Below are 23,262 nucleotides of genomic sequence, written 5' to 3' on the forward strand. Positions count from 1 at the left end.
CTGATATATATTAAAAGAAACAGCGAGGCTAAGAACTCTTAAATAGTGTTTTATTTATATGATTTATGCCTTCTGAGCAAATAGGAGCTGGTAGGCTCCTTGCCCTTGTTTATTTCACAGAAAGACACATTCATGTGGAAAGGTCCATTTTGATGAATACACAGATCTTAGTTAATATCTGGATTTGAAGTTTCAGTGTGTACAAATATTAACAGAGCATCAAATCAGAGTCTTGCATTTATGCAGGTGTGTTTAATTTTATTTGTTTTACCAATAGATTCTAATGTTGTCATTCATTATTTTTATCCATTTACTTGTCTGTAATCACTTTTTCATTCCCGAAAAGTGAGAAGTCCAGTTCCTGGCCTTGGAAGAGTCTAATTTAATATAGAAATATTACAATGAGGTAAACTTATTTGATTATACAATGTTTTGTGAACTATATGATCATGATCTTCACCCCCCGACCCCACCCCAACTCTGTTTCAAAGCAGTAGCAGGTTTTTATATTCATGCAGCAGGAAACCTCATTGTTTTTCCTCCATTTTAAATAGAAAGATGACATAATAAAAGGAAATGGTCCACATACTGATGAGTCTGGGTGGTGCTCGTTATTGAAGGTTCACAATTTTGGATAAAGTTGCAAGGTATGAGCAGTATTTTTAAAGTGCTTATTACCAGCAGTTTATCACTATAGCCAATTAGGAAAGAAAATATGTACATACTGGACAGAAGAAATGGCACAAGCATTTTTTTTTAAAGGACATTGTAATGTCATGGGATTGCCGCTTTTGCTAGAAAAATGACAGAAGAGAGATAATTCAAGAAATTTCAAATTTGAGGGAAAAGCCTTAATGCTTAATACATCAAATAATGGACAGAGCACCTGAACAGAGAATAAATTCAGGTGACCTTAGGACTCAAAAGTGTCTTCCAGCTAACATAACACCAGCATTCATAGTGTCATCTTTGTACAGCAATTCAGATTATGTATTATTGATACAGCTGCATATTAAAATATTCACACAGAAATAGATATTTAAATATCATTTTAACAGAGACTACTACATTTTTTGCCATACTGTTTGTACAATAGTGGGAGAAGTGAAATCTTGCAAACAGGAGGATAGCAGCATGTCTCTTAAAGTTTGTGCTGAAACCTGATTCTGGGCCATTATATGTAAAGCTCTCACAGTGTGGTAGTTTTAAAAACAGTTTGAATGGAACAGCTGATATTCACATTTACATTGACAGTCAGATCATTCCTCCCCTTAGTTCTGTTTCCTGCTTTCTCCTGCTTGAGATGTAACATTGTTACTGCATGTATAGCAATGCTACATCAAAAGACGTGGCAAGTGAAGATAGGGCTGATGAGTAGTTAAAATGTGTATATCATGCCACAAAAGCTTTGGGTGTGAGGACCTAGGAATGAATGAGTATATGAATCTATATATTAAAATACATGATACTCAGTAAAGATGACACATCTATAGTTAAATGTTATATAGCAGATATCCTAGAGTCAACAGGTTTAAGAAAAATCTAAATGTTCAGATCAGAAAAGCATATGAATAAGACTCTAGGGGATTTGACTGATTTGTGAAAATAAAGATGTAGGAGTTCTCTGTCTCTGTGGTGGGACAAATGCCCATTTGAACAAGCAGGTGTGGTAACCTGTGAAAGAAAGAGGGTTCCAGGAACGGCTGAGAACATTTTCCCTTCTATTCTCATAGAATATCAGGCATCACCTCATTTCTGTGTGAGGTGGGGCAGGATGCCCTAGTTCTTTTTTTTTTCTGCAGAACTGGTTAAGCTATTCCTTTATTTCCATGCACTGTGCCACTTCACAAACCAGACCCTCCCTGCTTTTTATATACAACTGAAGCAACACACTAACTCAGCATGTACATCTATTTTATATCATGTCACTTCAATAATTAATGATTTTAGGAGTAGGATATGTGGATGTTTTGGAGCACAGTGTTGGCTTGGATAGGAATATTCTAAGTGCTAGGCTTTAGGCTCTATAAGTCAAGTAGTGCCACCCAAGCTCCCCTGCCCTCTTTCAAAAAAGTGGAAACCACTAAGGAATATTCAAGGTGTCAGTAGTAACAGCAGCAGGAAGTGACGCATTTTGAGTAACTATCTCAAAAAGTCAGCACAAATAGTATTAGAGAATATGGGAAGAACATAAAAAGAGAATTTGCTCCCTGGATTCAGGGCATTCATTTTGCATACTCAGAAGCAAAAATATTAGGAAAAATTGAAATGTTAATCACTGATGTAGCCCAGAAATGCAAAGTTAATGGGGAAATGTTTTCTAAAAAAGTTGATGGCTCATGTTGGCAAAATTGGACAGCTACATGCAAGAGAATGAAACTGGAATATTGTCCAACCACATACACAAAGTAAACTCGAAATGGATCAAAGACCTAAATGTAAGTCATGAAACCATAAAACTCTTAAAAGAAAACATAGGCAAAACTCTCTTGAATATAAACATGAGCAACTTTTCCCTGAATGTATTTCCTTGGGCAAGGAAAACAAAAGCAAAAATGAACAAATGGGACTACATCAAGATAAAATGCTTCTGTAAAGCAAAGGACACCATCAGCAGAACAAAAAGAAATCCTACAGTATGGGAGAATATATTTTTAAATAACATATCTGACAAAGGGTTAATATCCAAAATATATAAAGGACTCACATGCCTCAACATCCAAAACAGCAAATAACCCCATTAAAAAATGGGCGGAGGATATGAACAGACACTTCTCCAAAGAAGAAATTCAGATGGCCAACAGGCACATGAAAAGATGCTCCATATCGTTAATTATCAGGGAAACACAAATTAAAACCACAATGAAGTATCACCTCACACCACTTAGGATGGCCAGCATCGAAAAGATTAGGAACAACACATGCTGATGAGGATGCACAGAAAGGGGAACCCTCCTACACTGCTGGTGGAAATGTAAAGTAGTTCAGCCACTGTGGAAAGCAATATGGAGGTTCCTCAAAAACCTAAAAAGAGAAATAACATTTGATGCAGGAATTCCACTCCTAGGAATTTACCCAAAGAAAACAAACTTCTCAGATTCAAAAAGACATATGCACCCCTATGTTTATCGCAGCACTATTTATGATAGCCAAGATATGGAAGCAACCTAAGTGTCCATCAGTAGATGAATGGATAAAGATGTGGTATATATACACAGTGGAATACTATTCAGCCATAAGAAGAAAACAAATCTTACCGTTTGCAACAACATGGATGGAGCTAGAGGGTATTATGCTCAGTGAAGTAAGCCAGGCAGAGAAAGACAAATACCAAATGATTTCCCTCATTTGTGGAGTATAATAATGAAGCAAAACTGAAGGAACAAAATAGCAGCAGGCTCACAGACTCCAAGAAGGGATGAGTGTTTACCAAAGGGGAGGGGTGGAGGACTGGGGGTGGGAGGGAGGAAGAAGGGGATTGAGGGGTATTATGAATGACACACATGGTGTGGGGGGGATCATGGGGAAGACAGTGTAGCACAGAGAAAGCAAATAGTGACTCTGTGGCATCTTACTACACTGATGGACAGTGACTGCAGTGGGGTATGGGGGGGACTTGACAATAAGGGTGAATGTAGTAACCACATTGTTTTTCTTGTGAAACCTTTATAAGAGTGCATATCAATGATACCTTAATAAAAAAAACAACAACAAAATCTCTGATCTGAAATGATAAAAAAAAAAAGGCTAATGAAGTGGAAGCTGTTAAGATAGTTGAAATTCTGTAACTGTCATCTGTCATCAGCCCCTAACTCACTTTGTTTCCTAATATTTACCTTTTAGAAATCATGCCCTATCATGTTTCTAGGATCCTGTAAAACAGGGTCTAGAAACATGTTCACACGACACCCACAGGGACAAGAACACAAGGAGGGAGGGAGCCTCAGAGGAGGGAGATGCCCGGGCCCTGGTGGGCAGCAGTGGGCATCCCAGAAGCAGAAGACAATGTTAAATCAGGAGACAGGGCCTTAGCCGGGATGGGGCCCAGCAGCTCTGCCCTGACTTGCCCTCATACACAGAAAGGGGCCTGGCCTGGTCCTATGTTGTCCCCTAGGTCTGCTGCAGGCCCAGGTGGGCCCAGAGTGTCAGAGCTCCTGGCTGGGATCGGCCTTTCCCTCCAGCCCCGTGTGCCTGTACAGGTGACATCACTTTCTCAGTCGGAGCAGGTAGGGAGAGCAGTGCTCTTGAACCTGGCTGGCCTCCCCTCCCCCACCCAACCGACCTGCCCTGTTGGCGGGGCCCCTGTTCACCTTAGCGACGGAACTCTGCAGGGTTCTGAGCAGTCCTCTCTGACCACAGACACTGGCACTTGGGAGGCAGAGCTGTGGAGCCCCCACAGCCATGGAGGGCCTGCTGCCTGCCGCCGGACTCATGTGCCAGCTGATCCTGGAGTGCCTGCTGGGGGCTCTCCTGGCGATTGCTGAGAACTCGGGACGCCCAACAAGGATTCCATGGGTTCCCCTGGGGGACCCTGGCATGTTGTGTGGGGCTGCTTTTTGTGGTAAGCAGAGGATGGAATTCATGATGTACCAAGGCTCAGGGCAGAAGCTGTGCTGCCCGCCAAGAAGTACCCGGAAACTGTGGTGACACTGCGGAACGAACGACTCCAGCCGATGACGCCGGCAGGCCACCTGCGGGGAAGGCCAGTCCTCCCACCGTACAAAGCCTGAGCTTGGCAGCGGTGACCATGCACCTGAGGCTGTCCCTTCAGTTCGCTCTGGACCTTCTGGCAAAGGGATCGGGGAGCCAGCCTCCTACACTTCCCAAGGCCACCGATGCGAAACCAACCCTCAGGGCATCACAGAAGGATGGAGAACAACCTGCCAAGGAAATGCTGGATGACTGGAAAGGCAACACTGCTTTTCCAGGAAGGGCAGAAGTCCTTGCCCAGAACATCGCAAGATGCAGGCAGAGGCTGGAGGAAAAGGAGGGGGAGAAGGAAGGACTGCTGCGGTCGGACACACGTTTGGAGCAGGACCTGAAAGAGGGAGTCAGCCTGCTACTGTCAGTGGCTGAGACCTTGCTCCACGCCGTCCCCCCACCTGCACCCCTGAGACATCTCCTGGATGGCGGGGGCCTGGAAGTCAAACAAAAGCGGGAAGCGGGAAACTGCAAACACCCCGTCCCCGGGTCAGAAGTGGCACTGAGGGCTGACGTGAACGATGCTGACTCCCCTGTGTCTCCTCACAGTCCTGAGGGAGCCAGATCACTGAGGGAACGAAGGCAGGTGAATGAAGAGCTGAGAAAACAAACAGCGGCCTCCAGGCAGAGGAATCATCTCTGAGGTGTGAAATCCTATAGCTAGAAGGAGAGAGAGTCAACTACTTCAGCTGAAGCTCCAGATTCTGCCTGAGTTACACCTAGAATGCATCAAGCCACTTCAGAGCCAAATCTTTGAGGAGGAAAGGAGGTAGGCAAAAATCGAGTAGAAACTAATCAACTGTGCAGAAAGTGGAACTCTGAGTTCTAGATTTGCCAGCTGCACAAGAAGTAGCCGAAGACATGGGCAATGAATTGGACAGAACCAGGTCCTTCTACCAAAGGGAGTTCCTCTTGCATGAGAAAAGGCCCAGGAAAGCTGGAAGGCAGCCGTGCTGACTGAGAGAAACCTCATGGAGGTAAGAAGAGGAGACTGTCTCAGAAATATGCTGGCCGACGCCCAGGCCCACCTGCAGCCTTTCCCAAGTGGTCCTTCTGCTCGTGTTGCTCTGTGTGCAGCCCACAGAGGCCGCAAGCTGTCCGGGGATCCCCTGAATCCTCAGGCCCCCCAGGAAGGAGGAGGGTGTCACCATGAGAGCCCAGGGGGCTGGGGTGACCTGCAGGTGTGACTCAGCTCACAGCAGCTGTGTCCTGACCATCCACAGCCATGGCCCAGCTCTGCAGCTGTTTCTGTCTTTAAGCTAATTTTAAATTCTCTCTTTTAGGTTTAGCTACTGTTATCTAACTGATACTATAATTCCCTTATCCAAGTAGACATAGCATTATAATTTTAAGATTATTTTTCAAAAAAAAAAGTTGGTGGTTCATTATAATTTTAAGATTATTTTTCAAAAAAATGTTGATGGCTCATTTTACTGTGATTCTGAGTTTCCATTTTATTTTATGGGAAGCAAATCTGATGCCTTTTAAAATAGAAACAAATACATCCAATGTTTCAACCTTTTATGTAGTCATTAAGGATTTTTCCTTCCTTTAAAATTGTTGTATTTTAGGGAAAAGGTGTACTTTAGGAAACTAAATATCTAGTACATTAATTTGTACTAAAGGATATTTCTGCATTCCTATTACTAGATAATTCTTACCAACTGTCACTGTAACAAGATAGCCTTAAAAACAATTTGTTTGACTTAGTATTGCAATACAAATGTTATTAAATAAAAGCAACCACTCATACGTATTAAATTCCTGTCACATATCTATGATTTCTATTTTATTTACATGTATGGGAAAATAGCACATTCAAATTCATCTCTGGGATTATTCTAAGAAGTACCTATTAGAAAGCAAATTTGAGAATATTTTCAAACCTGGATATTATTAAGTTAAATTATTATGTTAAATAAGTTGTCTTATCCTATCAAGCAACATTAGACTGTAGAGCTGAAGGACAAAGTTAATTTATGCTATGGGCTCCCCAAACTATTCTGAAAGGAATGTGCCCTATAGCACTACATATTATACAATCTATGATGGATGCCTTACAATGTGGTAGTTCCCTAGTTTAATGATTATTTAAACATCAACGCTTTGTTTTCCAAAGTGATAGCTTTGTTCCCCATTCCATACACTGCACTTAGCATAGCACCTGATTCATAATAGGTACTCAGTACATATTTGTTAAATGAAAAAGCATTAAGATTCATTTTTATTAATCAATTATAACAATAGTTTTGTGAGGCACCCCTTCCAAAGAATATAGTAAAACACTAGAGCAAAAGAAGACTGCTGGAAAGGATGAAATATATACAGAGTTCATAAAAATGGAGCACATAGTTATATCAGTGGAGCTATTTAATAAATTAGACTATACTTGAAGACTGTTTTTCAACCTTTCCTACTCCCATAACCTGGGAGTGTTTCTTTGTTTTTGTTTTTTAAAGTATTGGTTCCACTCCATTTCAGTCAATCTCTGGAGCCAGAGCATCTACCTTTTCTTGAAAGCTCCTGAAGTAACATCAGGTTAAGCCAAGGTTGAGAACCACTGTGTGAAAGTGAAGGAAAGCTTTAAATAGGTATTAACTATGCATCTTCCCCAAAATACAAGGAATTCTGTGGCTTCTACAAAGGGAAGGCAGTCACTATAGAGTTAATATTAAACTATAAAGAGCCCTTTCTATACGAGCTCTTGTGTGATGAGTTCTGCCTTATTTAGCTGATGCCGTATAAACTAAAAACAAAAAGAAACGTGGTAGTAGAAGTAGAGACAGCATTGTTAGGGAAACAGAGTCATCAGTCTATTAAAAAAGTATATTTGTGTGGAGAGACTTAGTGTAAGATGAAACTTGTCTTTCATCTAGTAGGGAAAAGATAGGTTTTCAATAAAAGGTGTTGGGACAACTGGGTGACCATCTGGAAAAAAAACAAATAAAATTAGATCTATACCACATACATCTGACAACAAAACAAAGTCCAGATGGATCAAAGACTTAAATGTAAAAAATAGAACTGTAATTAGAAGATAACATGGGAGTACTATTCTATAATCTTGAAATAAAAAGTTCTTTTAAAGTACAGCACAAACTAAAAGCCATGAAATAAAATACATTATTATATTAACATCAAAAAGTTCTGTATGACATAGACCTGAACAAATAAGCAAACAAACAAATAACTCCAGACAAACCAAAACGGGGGGTGGGGGAGGACTGGCAATTCACATCCGGGACATACAGCCAATTTTCCCAATATATGAGTACTTACAAATCAAAGAGAATAATATTAAAAAATTACCCCATAAGGACAAGGTAAGTAGACAGAAAAAATCTTACAATTTCCCTAAGAATATACTCAACTCAATCTCCTTTATAATTGAGGCAAACTCTTTTAAATTTTTAAATGAATCAGAAAGTCAGTAGCATCCTGCTTGGCTAGAGTACAGGGAAGTACTATCATATCAATGCTTTTTACCCCTACTATTGATAGGATTATAAATCCTATGGAGGACAATCTTCTGATAATCTGCTAAAATTACAAATGCAGATATGTTCTGACCCTGTAACAATGCTAGGAATTTGCTAAATAGATGGACTTGCATATCAACAGAATTATTTATGTAAGAAGGTTGCTCATTGTAGTACTATTTGTAATGGCCAAAGATTGAAAACACCCATATGATATTCAGCAGGGAACTGGTTAAATAAATTCTGATGCCTCAAACCTCAAACAATGGAACACCACGATTATTTAAAATATGGACAATTTGTATGCACTGAAAAAAAAAACACTAAAATAAGGTATGAAAAAAACACAATGTGTAGAGCAGTGTGCATAGAATACTAAAATTAAAAAAAAAAAAAAAAAAAAAGCCCCATGCATATACACATACATCCTAGGAAGGAAATAGAGAAACGAATAACATTTGTTTTCCTCCAGGAGGGGACTAAATGACTGGGGAATAAAGTGAAAAGGAGGTATTTCACTATATACTTTTAGTAACTTTTAAATTTTTTACCACTTGTATGAATTGTCTATTTGAAATCACACTAATTCAAAAGCTAAATTACTGTCTCACCCCATTCTTAGATCAAACTCTAAACTCAAGTATTTGTTGTAAATTAAAATATGGGCAATTCCAAAATTTCCATTGCTTCAGGAGTTACACATCAATAGGAATAAACTCAGTCTACAATTTTACTGAATTTTGATAAATTCAATGCTTAAATGAATTTAGATAAATACAAATAATGAAAAAAAAGCAGAAACTGAGGTTTGAAAAACACATTAGTTGAGGCATAAAATTTGAAAGAATAATAGGAAAAGTAAAATAAAATTACTAGGAAATAATGCAGATATATGCTTTTAAGTGAACATCATGATTTGCAAGAGTGAGTGATGACCTGGGCAGGACTGAGCCAAATGGGCCTGGACATATTTGCCTTTTTCTACCACAGTCACCATGAGTAGGAGCAGAACTTAAGGTCACCCCAAGCGCACCATCTGACACAAAACCATAGGTGCAGTAGCCTATTTCCTCTGCCTCATATACACTACCTCATCTATTTGAAAGAGTTCATTATCAAATTGGTTGTTCTAATCTATGTAAATGTATTTCATCTTACAAAAGATACACAAGGCAGATGTTACAGCAGAAATGGATGCTGGACCATCAAAGATTTGTCCTTTCTTTAGAAACCAGAGAGGTGTGGCTGAGAAGACTCTACCCAGCTAAAACTGCCTTTCCCAGCATACCCTACCTACCTCTGGAATTAGGTGTGGCCATGTGACTGGTTCTCATGGAATGTGAGCAGTGGTAAATTGGGTCACTTCCTAGGCAAGTGTGTAAGAGGCTATGTACTTTCAATATCACCTCTTTCCTTATGATGAGCTGAATGAGTAGGGCTCCCAGGACCCAGAGGAGGGTGCACCTATGGAAGCAAACTCTGGGGTCCTGAATGAGATCACGAGAGAAGGCCCATGATGAGGAACACCCAGTTCAGACTGTGATGAAGGGCAAATAAGATTCTACTGCATTAAGCCACTGAAAATTTGGGAATTAACTGTTGTAACATCTAGTATTATACCAACCTTTACAGATATCATGATCCTTATTTAAAAATTAAGGAAATGAAGCTCAGTCAGGTTAAGGAACCAACTCACAGGTAGACAAAATTTTAGAAGCATTTTTATCATGGTTGGGAGGGTGGTACCAGGACAAGGGATAATACATTTTGCAATTGGTACAACTTGGTTCTCATGACGTATCAAGTACAGGGCAGAGCCTGGGAGCTTACATTTTTTAAACTGAAGAAGGAAACAACAGTGACAAAGGGTTTAAACCTGAAAAGAGTGAATGGAGATTACACACAATATTTGTAAATAGTTCCCTTTTGCTGATGTGTATTTATACCCTTCAGTGTCCCACACTGTTTTTCAAATATCTATCTGTATTTTAACATATATTTTATATGTGTATTTACATCTGCCCCACACTGGTTTTTTTTTTTTGTTATCATTAATGTACAATTACATGAGCAACATTATGGTTACTAGACTCCACCCATTATCAAGTCCCCACCACATACCCCATTACAGTCACTGTCCGTCAGCGTAGTAAGATGCTGTAGACTCACTACTTGTCTTCTCTATGTTGTACTCCCTTCCCTGTGCCCCCCACCCCCCACTGCTTTATATATATATACAATGTATATGCTTATGTATTATAATATATATACATATATATATATATACACATACATATATACACATATACATACATATTTGAAAACAGACTTTGACCTCCTATATTGATGACCTGCAAGCCAAGGCATTTGGTTATGGACTTAAAATGTGCTTCAAAATTCCTAGTGTTGCCTGGGAAAGTGTTATGAGATTTGCCAGGTCAACAGAACTCCCCCAGGAAAGCACCTACTCAAGTGAACTAAACTTCCTCCAACAATCCTCTGCAACTTTGACCATCTGGAAAACCTCAAGTGAGGAGGGGGTGATGGGCAGGACTGACTACCTCAATGACTTCTCATACTTGTTTTGACAACCACTAACTCCACAAGATTGTTCTGGAGTAAAATATATGTGAGGCAGTTATTGTCAATTCATGAATAATAAATATATAGCAAGAATATTAGAATTAGAACAATAATATTGGCTAAATTCTTTAAATGCTTTCTAGACACTGACTTATTTCAACCCTAAAGGGGTCTGCGATTATCCCAAGATTTCAGGAAGATCAGTGCATTGAGTTAAGCAACTCTAATCCTCCTTATTTTCCAGAGAGTGACCTCTTTCTGATTTTATAGATAACAGAATGGATGAAGAAAAGGTAATAGCAATACGATTAGCAAGGGAAAATAAAAACTTCATATGATAAAGTGGAAACAAGAAATTGTACCAACCATTACTTGTATATTTAAACCCCATTTGGTGAAGATACATGGATACAATCTAGTATTACATTCAGGGGACTCCGGATTCAAATATTCATATCCCATTCTAGGTCACATATACCTATGTTATGTGGACCAGGATAAAATCCCCACTCTAATAAAAATGTTCACTTTTCAAACAACTTTATCAGGTGAAGAGTCAGTCTCGAGTTCTTCAACCCCACTTGTTATTAGGTGCATCGATATTTGTAACAGAAATGTTTTGAATTATTTAAATATATCATAGATTTGCACTAAATAGCCCTCTCTTTTAAATCTCTGAAATAATCCTTAAAGTAATGACATTAATATGTTGATTTGAGAATGATGTTAGGATGGAGCTATTACTCAAATGACTCCATTTAAAAGACACACAGGGGGAAATGAATATAAACTAATTAAAAATAAATGATTGAAAACCCACGGTCAATGTGGAAACCTAGGAATATCATGATGAAACCACTGTTATGTTAGTGATAGAGTTTAAAAAAAAACACAAATGTTCATCTACTAGTTTCGATTCCCATCATAATGATGACACTCCTAGTGTTATCTGTAGGCACCTTGTTCACTGACTGATCTTCACAAAAGTTATTTCATCTCCGCATGGAATGCCTAACAGGATCTCCATGAACTACTCTTTCTTTGGGATATCTTTCAAATCAGCAAAAACGGCAAGACTGTGTTCAAATCTTCCCCAGAAATGGGCAGAGACAAGTACTGTAAGGTCATAGAAGGTTGACCTTTCTGAGATTTATTTTTAAGGCTAGCCTATGAGGAATAAGCCATTTGGGATATTTTCTCTCTTGTGCTTAAGTTCTGTATCAAATTGAGGGTAGAGTAGGAATGTCAGTGAATCCCAATGATTTATGGGATCATCAGGATGTTTGAGAAACAACTCTATAAGAGTTTCAATCAACAGTTCTAAGAGACATTTAAGAGAAGCTAAATTACTTGGTATTGGTGATGAAAATGCACATGTTGGCTAATGTGGAAAACCTAGAGAATAAAGGCTATGTATCAATTAAAAATGGTAGAAAAAAATAGTATTCTTTTCCACAAGACAATAGTTGTTGAGGAACCATTTTTGATAACTAGAAATCTAATTTTAGAATTTCTGAAAAAAAAAGTAATCTAAAATGTTGCTGGCTCTTACAACATTTGATTGAGTGGGAGAAGTATCACTTGAAGAAATGGTTAATTCAAGGTCTTGTGACCACCAACTGGTAAACATGGTTTTAATTTACAACCTAAAGTTGTACAAACAAAACAAACCTGAAAGAACTGAATCAGACCCATGTTAGCTCAATAAAGATCAAAGTCTCAAAAGTTCTGAAGACGGACATCAACTATTTCAATCTCCCAGGAGGTTGACAAATCAGTTGGGTCACCATTATTCTGTGTACATCTACTATCGTCTATGGGATTCCAAGGACTATAAGCCTAATGTAGAAAATGGCATTCTGTTGGCCAGAAAGGAATTATCAGCTTTTACCTCCAACCCAACTGAAATGTGGGAATAAAAATATACAGGAGAGTCCTCAACAATGGAACTGCTTTTCTTATCATCCCAGGAATAGAATGAAGCCTATTTTAATTTAGATGCCACGTCCTCGTTTTCCAAATATTTGGTTCTTCTCATGGCCTAAGACAACTTGTAGCTTTTTTAACTTGGGTCATGGCTCAACATGAGTCTTGAAATAAATTTAGTAGGTTCACAATCAGCATTAAAAATAACACAAATACGGAATTGAATAAAAATACCAGAGAAATGAAATACATATAGAAATGAAACTTAAAATGTGTGTGTGTGTGAGAGAGAGAAAGACAGAGAGAGAGGGAGAGTGCATTTGAGGGTCATATATAATACGTGGGGTTGAGGGGTGCAAAAAGTCCATCTATCCCTAAATCTCGGTTCCATCAAAGTGCCTGGAATTCAACCATAAAAGATTTATTTATCTACGTCATAGGAGGATTTTGAGGGATTTTAAAAGCATCAAGGTAAAGTAATATGCATCTGGAAAGAATAAAATCTTAGATTTTATCAGCCAAGATGAATGTGACACCTCTGTGAGCAGAAGCCAAAGAATAGAACAGGAGTTCGATGCTTTTGTGGGGGGAAAGGTCTGCTGAAATCGTGGATAGCAAAACCCCAGAAGTCACCCTAAGACTTCACATGTTTAACCTGTACCTGTTAGCACAGACTGATGGATCCCACACAGGATATGCCATTGCTTTTGGTTACCCTAAAAATTAATAGGAAGAATTGTGAATATGTTATGGCTCTTCAGTTTGTACTGATAAATTTGTTTCTTAGGGCCTTTAATTTTCACACCAGCTATAAATTTCATGAGAACTCAGTCAGTCCATTCTAGTTAGTGGGAAGTATCTCAAGAAACATTTAGATCAATGATCCTTAAACCCCATTATACATCAGGATCACTAGAGGTGTTTTTTTCAAAAAAATATATATAGATGTCTGGGTGATAACCCCAGAGATTGACTTTCAACAGTTTAGGGAAGATGCCCAGGAATTTAAAAAATAAATTTCCTTCATCGATTCTGCTGTGGAGTTGGGTTTAAGAAACAATCAAGTCCGACCACCCATATGATTCCTGAGTCCACTCCATTATATTCAGAACATGTGTTGCATTCTATTGTTAAGGAACTGTAATTATAATGATATTCGTACTCAAACTGAGCAGGAACTTCCACAGGATTATACAATAAATGGTATGTATTGATAATCTAGGAAAAGGCAATGTATTTGTTTTTGTGTTTCCTTTCTTTTCACCTCCTATAGCATCTTACGAACCAATCAATGAATGACCATGGCAAGAGATGTGTCACAGGTGCGCTCAGGTGAGTCTTGGCAAAAAGGCCCCTTTGTTCATATTTAAAATAACATTCTGGGTTATGGAAGAACCTCCTTCCACATTCAAAAATTCCCTCACAAAGTTAAAAATAAGTTTCCAATAATATCTCTTCTTAAAAGAAGATTGAATTAGAATGTGTAAAATGTAGCAGAAGAAACAAAAGGGAAAAGAAAAAAATTGGACAACAGCAACAACAAAAAACCTTCTGTGACTATATTTCTACCTGTCTTTACACCACTGGTTATCCTTAACTTTTCCGTGACTCAGCTTATCTTCCCATAAAGCCACAGAACTTGACCGTCCTTTAAGAGATGTTCACTGGGATTAATACTATATGCTCTCAGAATCATGCCTCAACTCCTGTGAGCTCTTTATAAAGGATTATTATTTATCCTGTAAATCATGTTGCACTGAATTACAATGAGTTAATCCAGGTTTATCTCAATTCTAAAACAGACAATAATAAAAATGAAAATAGTGCGTCCAGTTTTTGTTGCTGTTATTTAGGGAATACTTCTCAAGGTTCCTAAGTCTTACATTATCTTTTTCCCTTGCATTGCAAAGATTACAAATTAGATGACACTTTACAAATTATCTAAGTCTTACATTAAGTTTCATTTAATCATCATTGGCACCATTAACTGGAAAATTCACCTGTCACTATTAACCATCTTGCTGAATAGTATAGACAAAAGCGAAACAGTGTAATCTAACTAGCCTGATTTCAGAGAATTGCTAACCTTCCATCGTTACTTTGCAGAGCTGAGAAGTCATACCTTCAACTAAGGAAGTGAGGAGGGTAACATTGGCTGCTTTCCGTCTTCCTGCTGGTAAGTTCAGGCCAAGCCTGTCCAGTTTCTCTCTCAGGCAGCGGCCCCCATTCTTGGATTTTGCTCTGTCAAGAAACAAGTGAAAAACTAGGTTTTGAAGGTTCATATACTGAGAAAAATGATGAGAAGACTTGATGGCATGGGAAATTCAACATCAGACAGAAGATATGGGGCCTGAGGGCTGAGGAGGGTGTGTATCAGTAGCTAAAAGACACACAGCCAAGAAACAACTGTCTTACCTTCTCAAAATGCCTCCCAAGAGTGAAGCATTGAGGCATTCAGGTGGTGAGAGGCGCCTCTTCACCTCGGCAATTGTCACCTTGTATTTGGAAGTGGAACTGAGAAGGGACAAACGGCCAGGCACAGAGCAAAACAAGTCTGTGGGGTTGACCACGCAGGTGCCACCTTGGGAAGGAAAAGTGTCATGTTAGTGACAGTGAGAGAAGATAATTGTGTGAAGGACAGTTAACATCAAGGCATGGCTTGGCACTTGGGAATACATGGCAGCAGCAATTCTATTTAAACATACATCACCGGGTCATCTCAGAAATCTGCTCTGAAGATGTCCTTTCAAATAACACTCATTTTGCCTTTCGAATATCATACAGAGAGTATTTGTGAGGGTACAGTTTTAATTATACTGAAAATTAGTAATCCTAGGACTGTTAGCTGGCCACCTAGCTGTGCTAATTTTGGTATCATCCACACTAAGAAACACTTCAATTAATTAAACCCCCCAAATTCCAGTAGTTAGCCCCACATGGGGTAGGTATTATTTATCCACGACTGTATGTGTGCATGAGCATGTGTGTCAACATACACAATGGATGGATATTTTTTATCCATAACTTACCCTATAGACGAGAGTTTTAAAAGTTCTTTTCCAAAATGTTTGAGAACTGCAACCTTCTTTCCCTCATCCATCTGCCAACTATAGGCACCTAAGTCACTCAGTTCCCAAGTACCCTTACAAATCATGCCCATTGCCAGAAACTTCCAACCCATATGGGTGGGTGGTGAGTCAAATCCCTCTACTATATGTCAGGCCTCAGGATCCGTAGACACAAACACAGCACAAGACAGAACATAGTAATAGAAACACATTAAATGTTAGTGGCCAATAATATTATTGTTGCAGTTCTTATCTTTATTACATTAGGGAACAAAGCAAAGATAATCACTATTAGCAAAATCATCAAAGCAGTTTTGCCAAGCTAGGCCTCCTGGAGCAGAAGCCTTCTGTCTCCAAGGTCCAGAAGGCCCCTTGAGCTTTGCTCTCCTCCAGGCACAACAGAACACTTTCCCTAACGTCAGGCAGCTGAAGAAGACTTGAGGCCCCTCATGGCAATTGCTGGGGATAGTTTTCTGCTGCCCAATCCTCCTTTAATGCAAAAATCCTGAGCCAGTGTCCACACTGCTAACATGATGGCTACATAGCCCTGGCATCCAAGGCTGTTTCCCCATACACTGAGCAATCCGAGGGCAGAGCTTTTGGGATTCAATGGCAAGTTCAAATTCAGAGTGTGCTTTCATGGGCATACATTTGATTTCTTCTGTTATGGGTGATCTTAAGACTCTTCTCCAGAAAAGGGTAAAGAGCAATGAAGGAAAAGAGAAAGAAAGTAGGCAGAGGAAGAAAAACTGGCATGAGACTGTTGTTCAAAATCTTTTTACTCTAAGGGTGGTCTGCAACTGGCAGCAGTGACATCTGCCAGGGGCTTGGTAGAAATGCAGGATCTCAGACCCAACCTCAGACCTCCTGAGTCAGAATCTGCATTTTAACACAATCTCAGAGGATTCATGGGCACACTAAAGTTTGAGAAGCCCTGATCTAGGACTCACTGCCTACCTCTTATATAGCTCTTGCCCTGTTTGCTAAGCAGCTCAGATGGAATGTTATGTCGATGAAGTCTTTGGCATTCAGATTTGGGTGTGTTCTCTAGGCACAGTGGCTAAGAAACCTGGAACGATGTTTAAAAAAGCAAAGGATGTTTAAATGGGTGGAGAAAACAGATGAATTCTGCCCCACTCTTAAAGTGTTTCTACCCTTGTGCTCTCTGAAATGCTCCTGGTTGTCTTGCATTCATCCAAGTTTCCCCCAAAAGTGCTGGAACCAAAGTCTTTCTCCCTAAGCCATCTGAGGCTGGTGATCATCCTGACTGCCCCCCCAAACAGAAGAGAGGATACTGAGAACATCAGAGTAGCCAGGCCCTGCAAGATTGGAAGACAGGTCCTGTACACTTAGCTAAATTCCTAAGTATAGTGCCTGGAGACCTGCCCTCAATATGAAATCTGAGAGGTCATAATTGCAATTGTAAAATTCAATTCCTTGTCTTGGTATTAAACTTATGGTCAACATAGTGGAAAGCCATGCAAATACCTGCCTCTGGACCCAGAAACAAAAATTTGCCTATTCTTCCACCTCACATTATCAGAGAGAATTTTTTAAATAATAGTAATAATAATGGTTTTCCCAGATTTCAGTGCCAAGACTACCATTATACTTTCATTGATGTTCTCACTTTGCACCTATAGTGACAAAATTTACTTTAAAAATAAAGTTAATTTAAAATAAAAAATAATATACAAATATTTATAAAAGTAAAAATACTTATATATTTAAAAAGTGATTTCTCAAAAGTTGAGATGAACAGGATAACTAAGTTAGATGGCAATAAATCTGGGTGTTAGTGTCATATTGTGTAAATCATGATCCTGATAATTTTAGAATTTAGGTCAGTGTGAGGTTATCTGAAGCAAAAATATTAAGAAAATCATAATGCCTTATATTCAAAATCCACACAGCCTTCTGAAAATGAGCACTTTCCACCCATGGTGACTATGAAATGTAAGCAAATTTATATTCTTCCATAAATCCCCTTGTATGGCACATTAGTCAGTACACAACTGAGGATACAAGGAATCCCACCCAATGGGTGTCACATTTATTATGAATGAGAGAAGTGTGTCTGGGTATATGTTGGGAAAGGAAGGACACAATTTTAGATCTTTCTTAGCTTTACCAATCTAGAGTGGGTTAGAAACCTAATTTAGGGAAATGCAGAAGAGTTTTTGTAAAAGAAGGAGTTAAATCAGTCCTTCTCCAAATGGAAAACTGCCTCCTTTTGGCAAAGTGAATGCCATGTGCTGAAAGCCAGCTGTTCCCAAGGAATTCCCAGGGAAGTCAATGGGTCTCTACCTGACCAAGCGCTAACTCCCCAGGCCCTGGGTTTTTCTCTTCCACATCCAGGTTGGGCTTCTGGCTTATGCTTAAATAAGCATTTATTAGGTAAGTTACACAAACTGCATAATAAGAGTATGCTTTATCCACACACAAATTGCCTAGAGGATTCATTTTGTATTCAGGATTAACCACCAACTCTGGAGTCTTTTATTTTTTATGTCACAGTATCTTTAAAGGGAATTTCTGTTGCTTTGATACCTGGCATTGCTGCAGCCTTGGGGAGCTCTCTTGTCCTGGCTAAAGATTTGGCAACTTGTAGAGTTTACAGCAGCATTGGGAACCTGACATCTTTCTTCCTGGTGGTTTACTTTTAGGGCAGAAAAAAAAAAGAGTAATAAGTCAACATAACCACAGTTTTGCACTTGGAATGAAGGTTCCGCAAAGGTGGGACTTCTTTAAGGGGACCCAGGCTACAGGGGTAATGATATTTCAGAGAAGGGAAGTCATGGCAGAGTCAATGGTGCCAAGCCATTTATAGTATTTACCCCCGGTTATTACTAGATGAAGTTCGTCATCGGGTGTGTGTTGCATGTCAGTGGTTATTGGTTGTTGAAATTATGTAATAACCATCCCAGATCCAGCACTGCGTTAGGACTGCTGCCTCAGCCAGGTCACTCACATAGAACTTCTCTAAAGTTCATCTCTTTCCCAGTCAGGATGCCCAGGAGTAATATTTCCATGGGGGTCGCTCTTGTTAAAATTGAACTTTGGAGATAGAGCTTCCTACTTCCTGTAATGCTGCAAACTCAGATGAGTAGCTACAATAACAGCATCAGGAATCAGGGACTAGCTACTCAAGGTCATCTAGGACACAGCTATCACAAAAGGGATAACTTTGCCAAAGCTACAGGAGAAAGCCAAAGACTTAGTGTGTGGGGGACACAACCAGGCACAAAATACACCGATGCAGATCCTCCAGCCATGCGGCCAGAGAAGCACAGGGTAGAGTTGGGGCTGTGGCCCTCTTGGTGAGGGTGGGAACGTCTGGCCTCGTATCAGCAGACCAGTTGTGTGGGATGTGGAAAGTGTACTGGGCTGCAAGGAAGAGGATGGCCAAGTAGCGACCCCAGGCCACTAACTCTGGGCCTCGGTTTGTCCATCTGAAAAATGGGGTTCCTCACATCTGCTCTACTTATTTCATCAGGTTTTGAAGAGGTGCAAGGGTAAATGGACACACGCGTGCTCAGAATCTGAGTAAAGACCACCCATTCCCACCATTGTGTTGAGCAACCCACCACGTCGCGGAGTAGGAGCTGTGGAGCGCGAGAGGACCCTCACCCGCATCCGCTACCTGATCTAGGGCCAAGTGCCGACGCCTGAGCAGGCTTTTCCTCTTCTCAGTCCAGGCAGAGAGAGGGCAGTGGAAACAGCAGCAGCGGTCTCCAAGAAACTGCGGCTCCCCTGGCGCCCCGCAAGCTGCCTCTAAGCCTCTCTTCCCCTCTGGATGCCTCCTCCTCCAAGACCCCAGCAAGCGATGGCCAAGAGGCCCTGGCGCCCCAGGTGCGGTCAATACTTCCCCCCGGGCTTCCCCGCGCGCGGCCGGTGCGCGCCGCCTCCGCAAAGCCGCAGCGCCGCCCCACTCGCGCAGCTTCGGTGTTGACATAATTAGACCAAATCTTGAGAGCAAAATAAATGTTCTGTTCGCCTTACAGCCAAACAGATGTTTACAATTCAAATGAAAGAAATACAAACGGCAGGGATTTTTTTCGCTCCCCTTGTTCATCTCCAGTGATCGCTCGTTTTTTTTTCTGACACATTAAAAATGTGTAAGCGATTATAGGAGCTTCCGGTCCCTGTTTGTTCTGCGGGTTCATTCCTGCGAGGTGCGCGTGTTAACTGGATGGGGTAGGATCACACTTGACTGCTTTCGCTCTGGTCGCAATCTCAATCACCCCCATGTAATCTCCTCCCCCCACGCCAGGAGACATTAATTGTAATAAAACAGCAGAGCGATAGGGGCTTAACTGTAATCACAGAGGCTTCAGATGATGTGCCAGCCACGAAGCGCGCTGTTTGGGAGGAGGTTCCATGACAGGTGTAACTGATCACCAGGTCTGAACGCGCGCTCCTCCTGGTTCGCATTCCAGGAGGAACAAAAGGGGGGACGCACGGGTCTGGTGTGGCAGTGGGTGTGTAATGGTGGGTGTGCGGCAGGGTCAATCCCCACTGCCCGGTGCAGACAGTGCTTTTGGTGATGGTCTTGGTGATTCTCAAAAGCAACAAAGAAATTAGAGAGCAGGCAGTATAGACCTTGGGGAAGCAGCCTCCCCTCCCCCGCAGAAAGGATTTCCAACAGACCATGCCTCTCGAAACCCTTTGTACATGAATTTTAGACTCCACATAGAGAAGACTGAATCCCGAATCTGCGTGTGGGGACCCAGGAGGCAGGCGAGGCTCGAGGTGTATTTCTGGCTCTGTTTTCAAAATGGATGAGACTCAGAGATGAGTTTTGGCGACTGGAGTCAAGCGAGATTCCCGGGGCTCTGATAACAGAAGAGGAACAGGCTTTCCGCCCTCCCCGCTCCAATCCTACTCCTTCCAGGAGCTGCGAAAGCCTAAAGGTGCCCTCTAGCTCGAGTTCCAGAATCAGGGCCTTGGAGAAACCCCGAAGAAGCGGGGGAAGGCTCATCCTCCTGCAAAGCAGCCTGTGGGCCACCGTGAGGGCGGCGGAAGGGAGGAGCGGTCAGTCCGCCCACCGTGTTATTGGCAGACTGGACGATTGATGCTAAGCTCCGTTTCACAGAAGCTTTTTTTTTTTTTTTTGGGAAATTAAATCATATCTGACAATGTTTGTACCGCAGCATAAATGCCTGCGCCTTGGCGTGCCAGTCATCTCTAAGCGATCTGACAAACTCCAGTTCTCTTAAATCGTGCAGAGTTCAGATCATATTAATTCCCCCCAAAATGTTTTGATTCAAAGTAGTTTGTATTTTGTGTAGCCACGGGCAATCCGGAAAGCGCTCCCGCCTGCCCGTGGCCGGGTCCGCTCCCTCTCCGCGTGGCCCAGAGGCTATGGCGGTATTTAAGCGTCTGAAATTAGCCTGGGGCTGCAAGGCAGAGTGATCACAAAGCGAAACAAGGGCGATTCCCCTCTTCAGTTTCTTCATTTTTTTTCTTTCTTCCTTTTTTTTTGCTTTTTTTTTTTTTTTTTGAGATGGCTATTCCACAGAAAAGAGCGGGGCCAAAATGTCACTTTTCCCCCAGATATGGAAAAGCTGAGTGTTCACACTTCACTTCCATCCTCTTCTAGATGCCACAGCCCCCTACCCGGTTGAACCCCTACTGTGCGACTCCAATCTGGATCCGCTCATTATTAGCTTCATCATCATCGTCATCTCGGGCCTCATCAACAATGTTCTCCTACTATAAAACTCAGAGCAAGGAATGAAAGGGATCAGCACCTGACCAAGGGGAGGAGCCCGCGAGGGAGCCTCACAAGATTCGTGAGGAAAAGAAAAATGAGTTTTCCTTTTTTTTTTAATGATTAAAAACACAGACGACTCCTGTAAATAGAAGCCTCATTTCTTGAAGAAGAGATGCCTTTTGAAACCCAGTATCTGAATATTCAACGAAGGCAAAGCTCCACTCTGTACGTACAACATTAATATGATCTCTGCAGAATTTGCTACTCAGAAATATTAACATATCAAAGCCGACGCCGGAGGCTAGAGAAGCTATCGATACGCGAGCACAGGGTAAAGTAAAGATTATTGGTTCTGATGGTTGGAGTGGCGGAGCTGCGGGCAATATCGCGCACACCATTAAGCGACAGTGAGCGCGCGGGGAGCTGCACCTCCGAGGAGGTGGCAAATATTTTATCTGGGTGGTAATTACCTCGCCGCTGCCCCTTTTCCGCGCTTTCTCTGGGCTATCTGGGCCTTCATTATCGGCAAAAAAAACAATGTAACTGCCACTTACCAAATGAGTCAGGGAAATGTTATTTTGTTCTTTGCAAGTAGAAGTGGCCAATTTAAAAGAAATGAGACTACCCTACCCACCCCCAACCCCCTCACAGACACCACTGCAAACCAAGACAGCTTCTCGCTGGTGAACTCCTTATAGGGCACTTAAGAATCTGTCTTCTAGAAGAGCATCAGGGGTCATGGGAAGTGAAATTTATTTTTTCCTTCCACAGTATATTCTGGAAACCATTGGAAATTTGAGTTTATCCTTGAGCTTAGCAGGAAAGGGAAAATGGTGAAAAGCTGTGTTTTTCAAGAAACGTCACCTGTAAAGCATGGATTAGAAGAGAACAGACATTCCATCTAAGCTATTACACAATAGGGTGATATTGTCAGAGCACATGAGTTAGTGTACTCCTGATTTTTGATGAACGAAGGTGACAAACTATTGGTATTCAGAAGCCCATTCACTACCATAACAATAAAAAGTAGGGGCTTCCTTAGTGTTTCTTCAAAAGTGGGGAGTCCTAAGATGAGCTGGGCCAGATTTGGCAGAATATACACTACTTTTTAATGCAAGACATCCTTGCTATCCATTTGTAAATTGTCATCAACATCGATCGTTTCAAAGTAAACAGACACCCAAAGACTCAAAACATGGTCTCTGCCGCTCAACAAAGTTAACTGGCTTTTCTCTAAGACACGTGGAGATGGAATAAACTCAGCAGTTACTGAATTCCTTCGCAGGGTGTGGGGGAGGAGGATAAGAGTTTAGTCAAACAATACAGACATAAACCCCATTCACCTCCCCTTTCTCTTTGGAGCCATGCTGTTCTCCTAAAAGATAAACATCTGGTTTAAAACAGCAGACTCAGCACTGATTTTTAGGTGAAATGAACAATAAGACATCACCTAAGAACGACTAGGTATCTGACTCAGAAAGGGTAAGACCGCAGCTGCCATTCTTCAGTTACCCAAGAACGTTGGTCTTTCTTGGGAGGATGGTGAGGGGGTGTCCCTTTAAGTTCTCTCCAAAGATTCAACCCATTGCACAGCCGCCTCCCTTCAAGATCCTGCCCTTGGCCCTCAGTCAGCTTTCGTACTATCTGATGCGATTTCTAAGCATTTGAGCAGGTGATCTTGGAGCAAGTGCGGAACTGAACGCAGACCGCGGTAGCGCCAGCCGGGCTCTGGAAGCAGCCGGCTGCGAGCGCTCATTAGTGGCGCTGTCCTTCAGCACCACAGACACCT

General features: G+C 41.1%; 1 protein-coding gene across 1 annotated transcript in view; it reads right to left on the reverse strand.

Moving 5' to 3' along the window:
• Window positions 1-23,262, reverse strand: part of TFAP2D (transcription factor AP-2 delta) — a 54,126-nt gene that overhangs the window by 24,121 nt on the left and 6,743 nt on the right. Inside the window, exons 4-5 of the mRNA XM_036916144.2 lie at window positions 15,105-15,270; window positions 14,812-14,930 (exon numbers count right to left, since the gene is read on the reverse strand). Coding sequence (XP_036772039.1) covers window positions 14,812-14,930; window positions 15,105-15,270 — 285 coding nt within the window. The remainder of the gene's footprint in view (window positions 1-14,811; window positions 14,931-15,104; window positions 15,271-23,262) is intronic.

The sequence above is a fragment of the Manis pentadactyla genome, chromosome 16 (genome assembly GCF_030020395.1).
Source record: "Manis pentadactyla isolate mManPen7 chromosome 16, mManPen7.hap1, whole genome shotgun sequence".
Lineage (NCBI taxonomy): Eukaryota > Metazoa > Chordata > Mammalia > Pholidota > Manidae > Manis > Manis pentadactyla.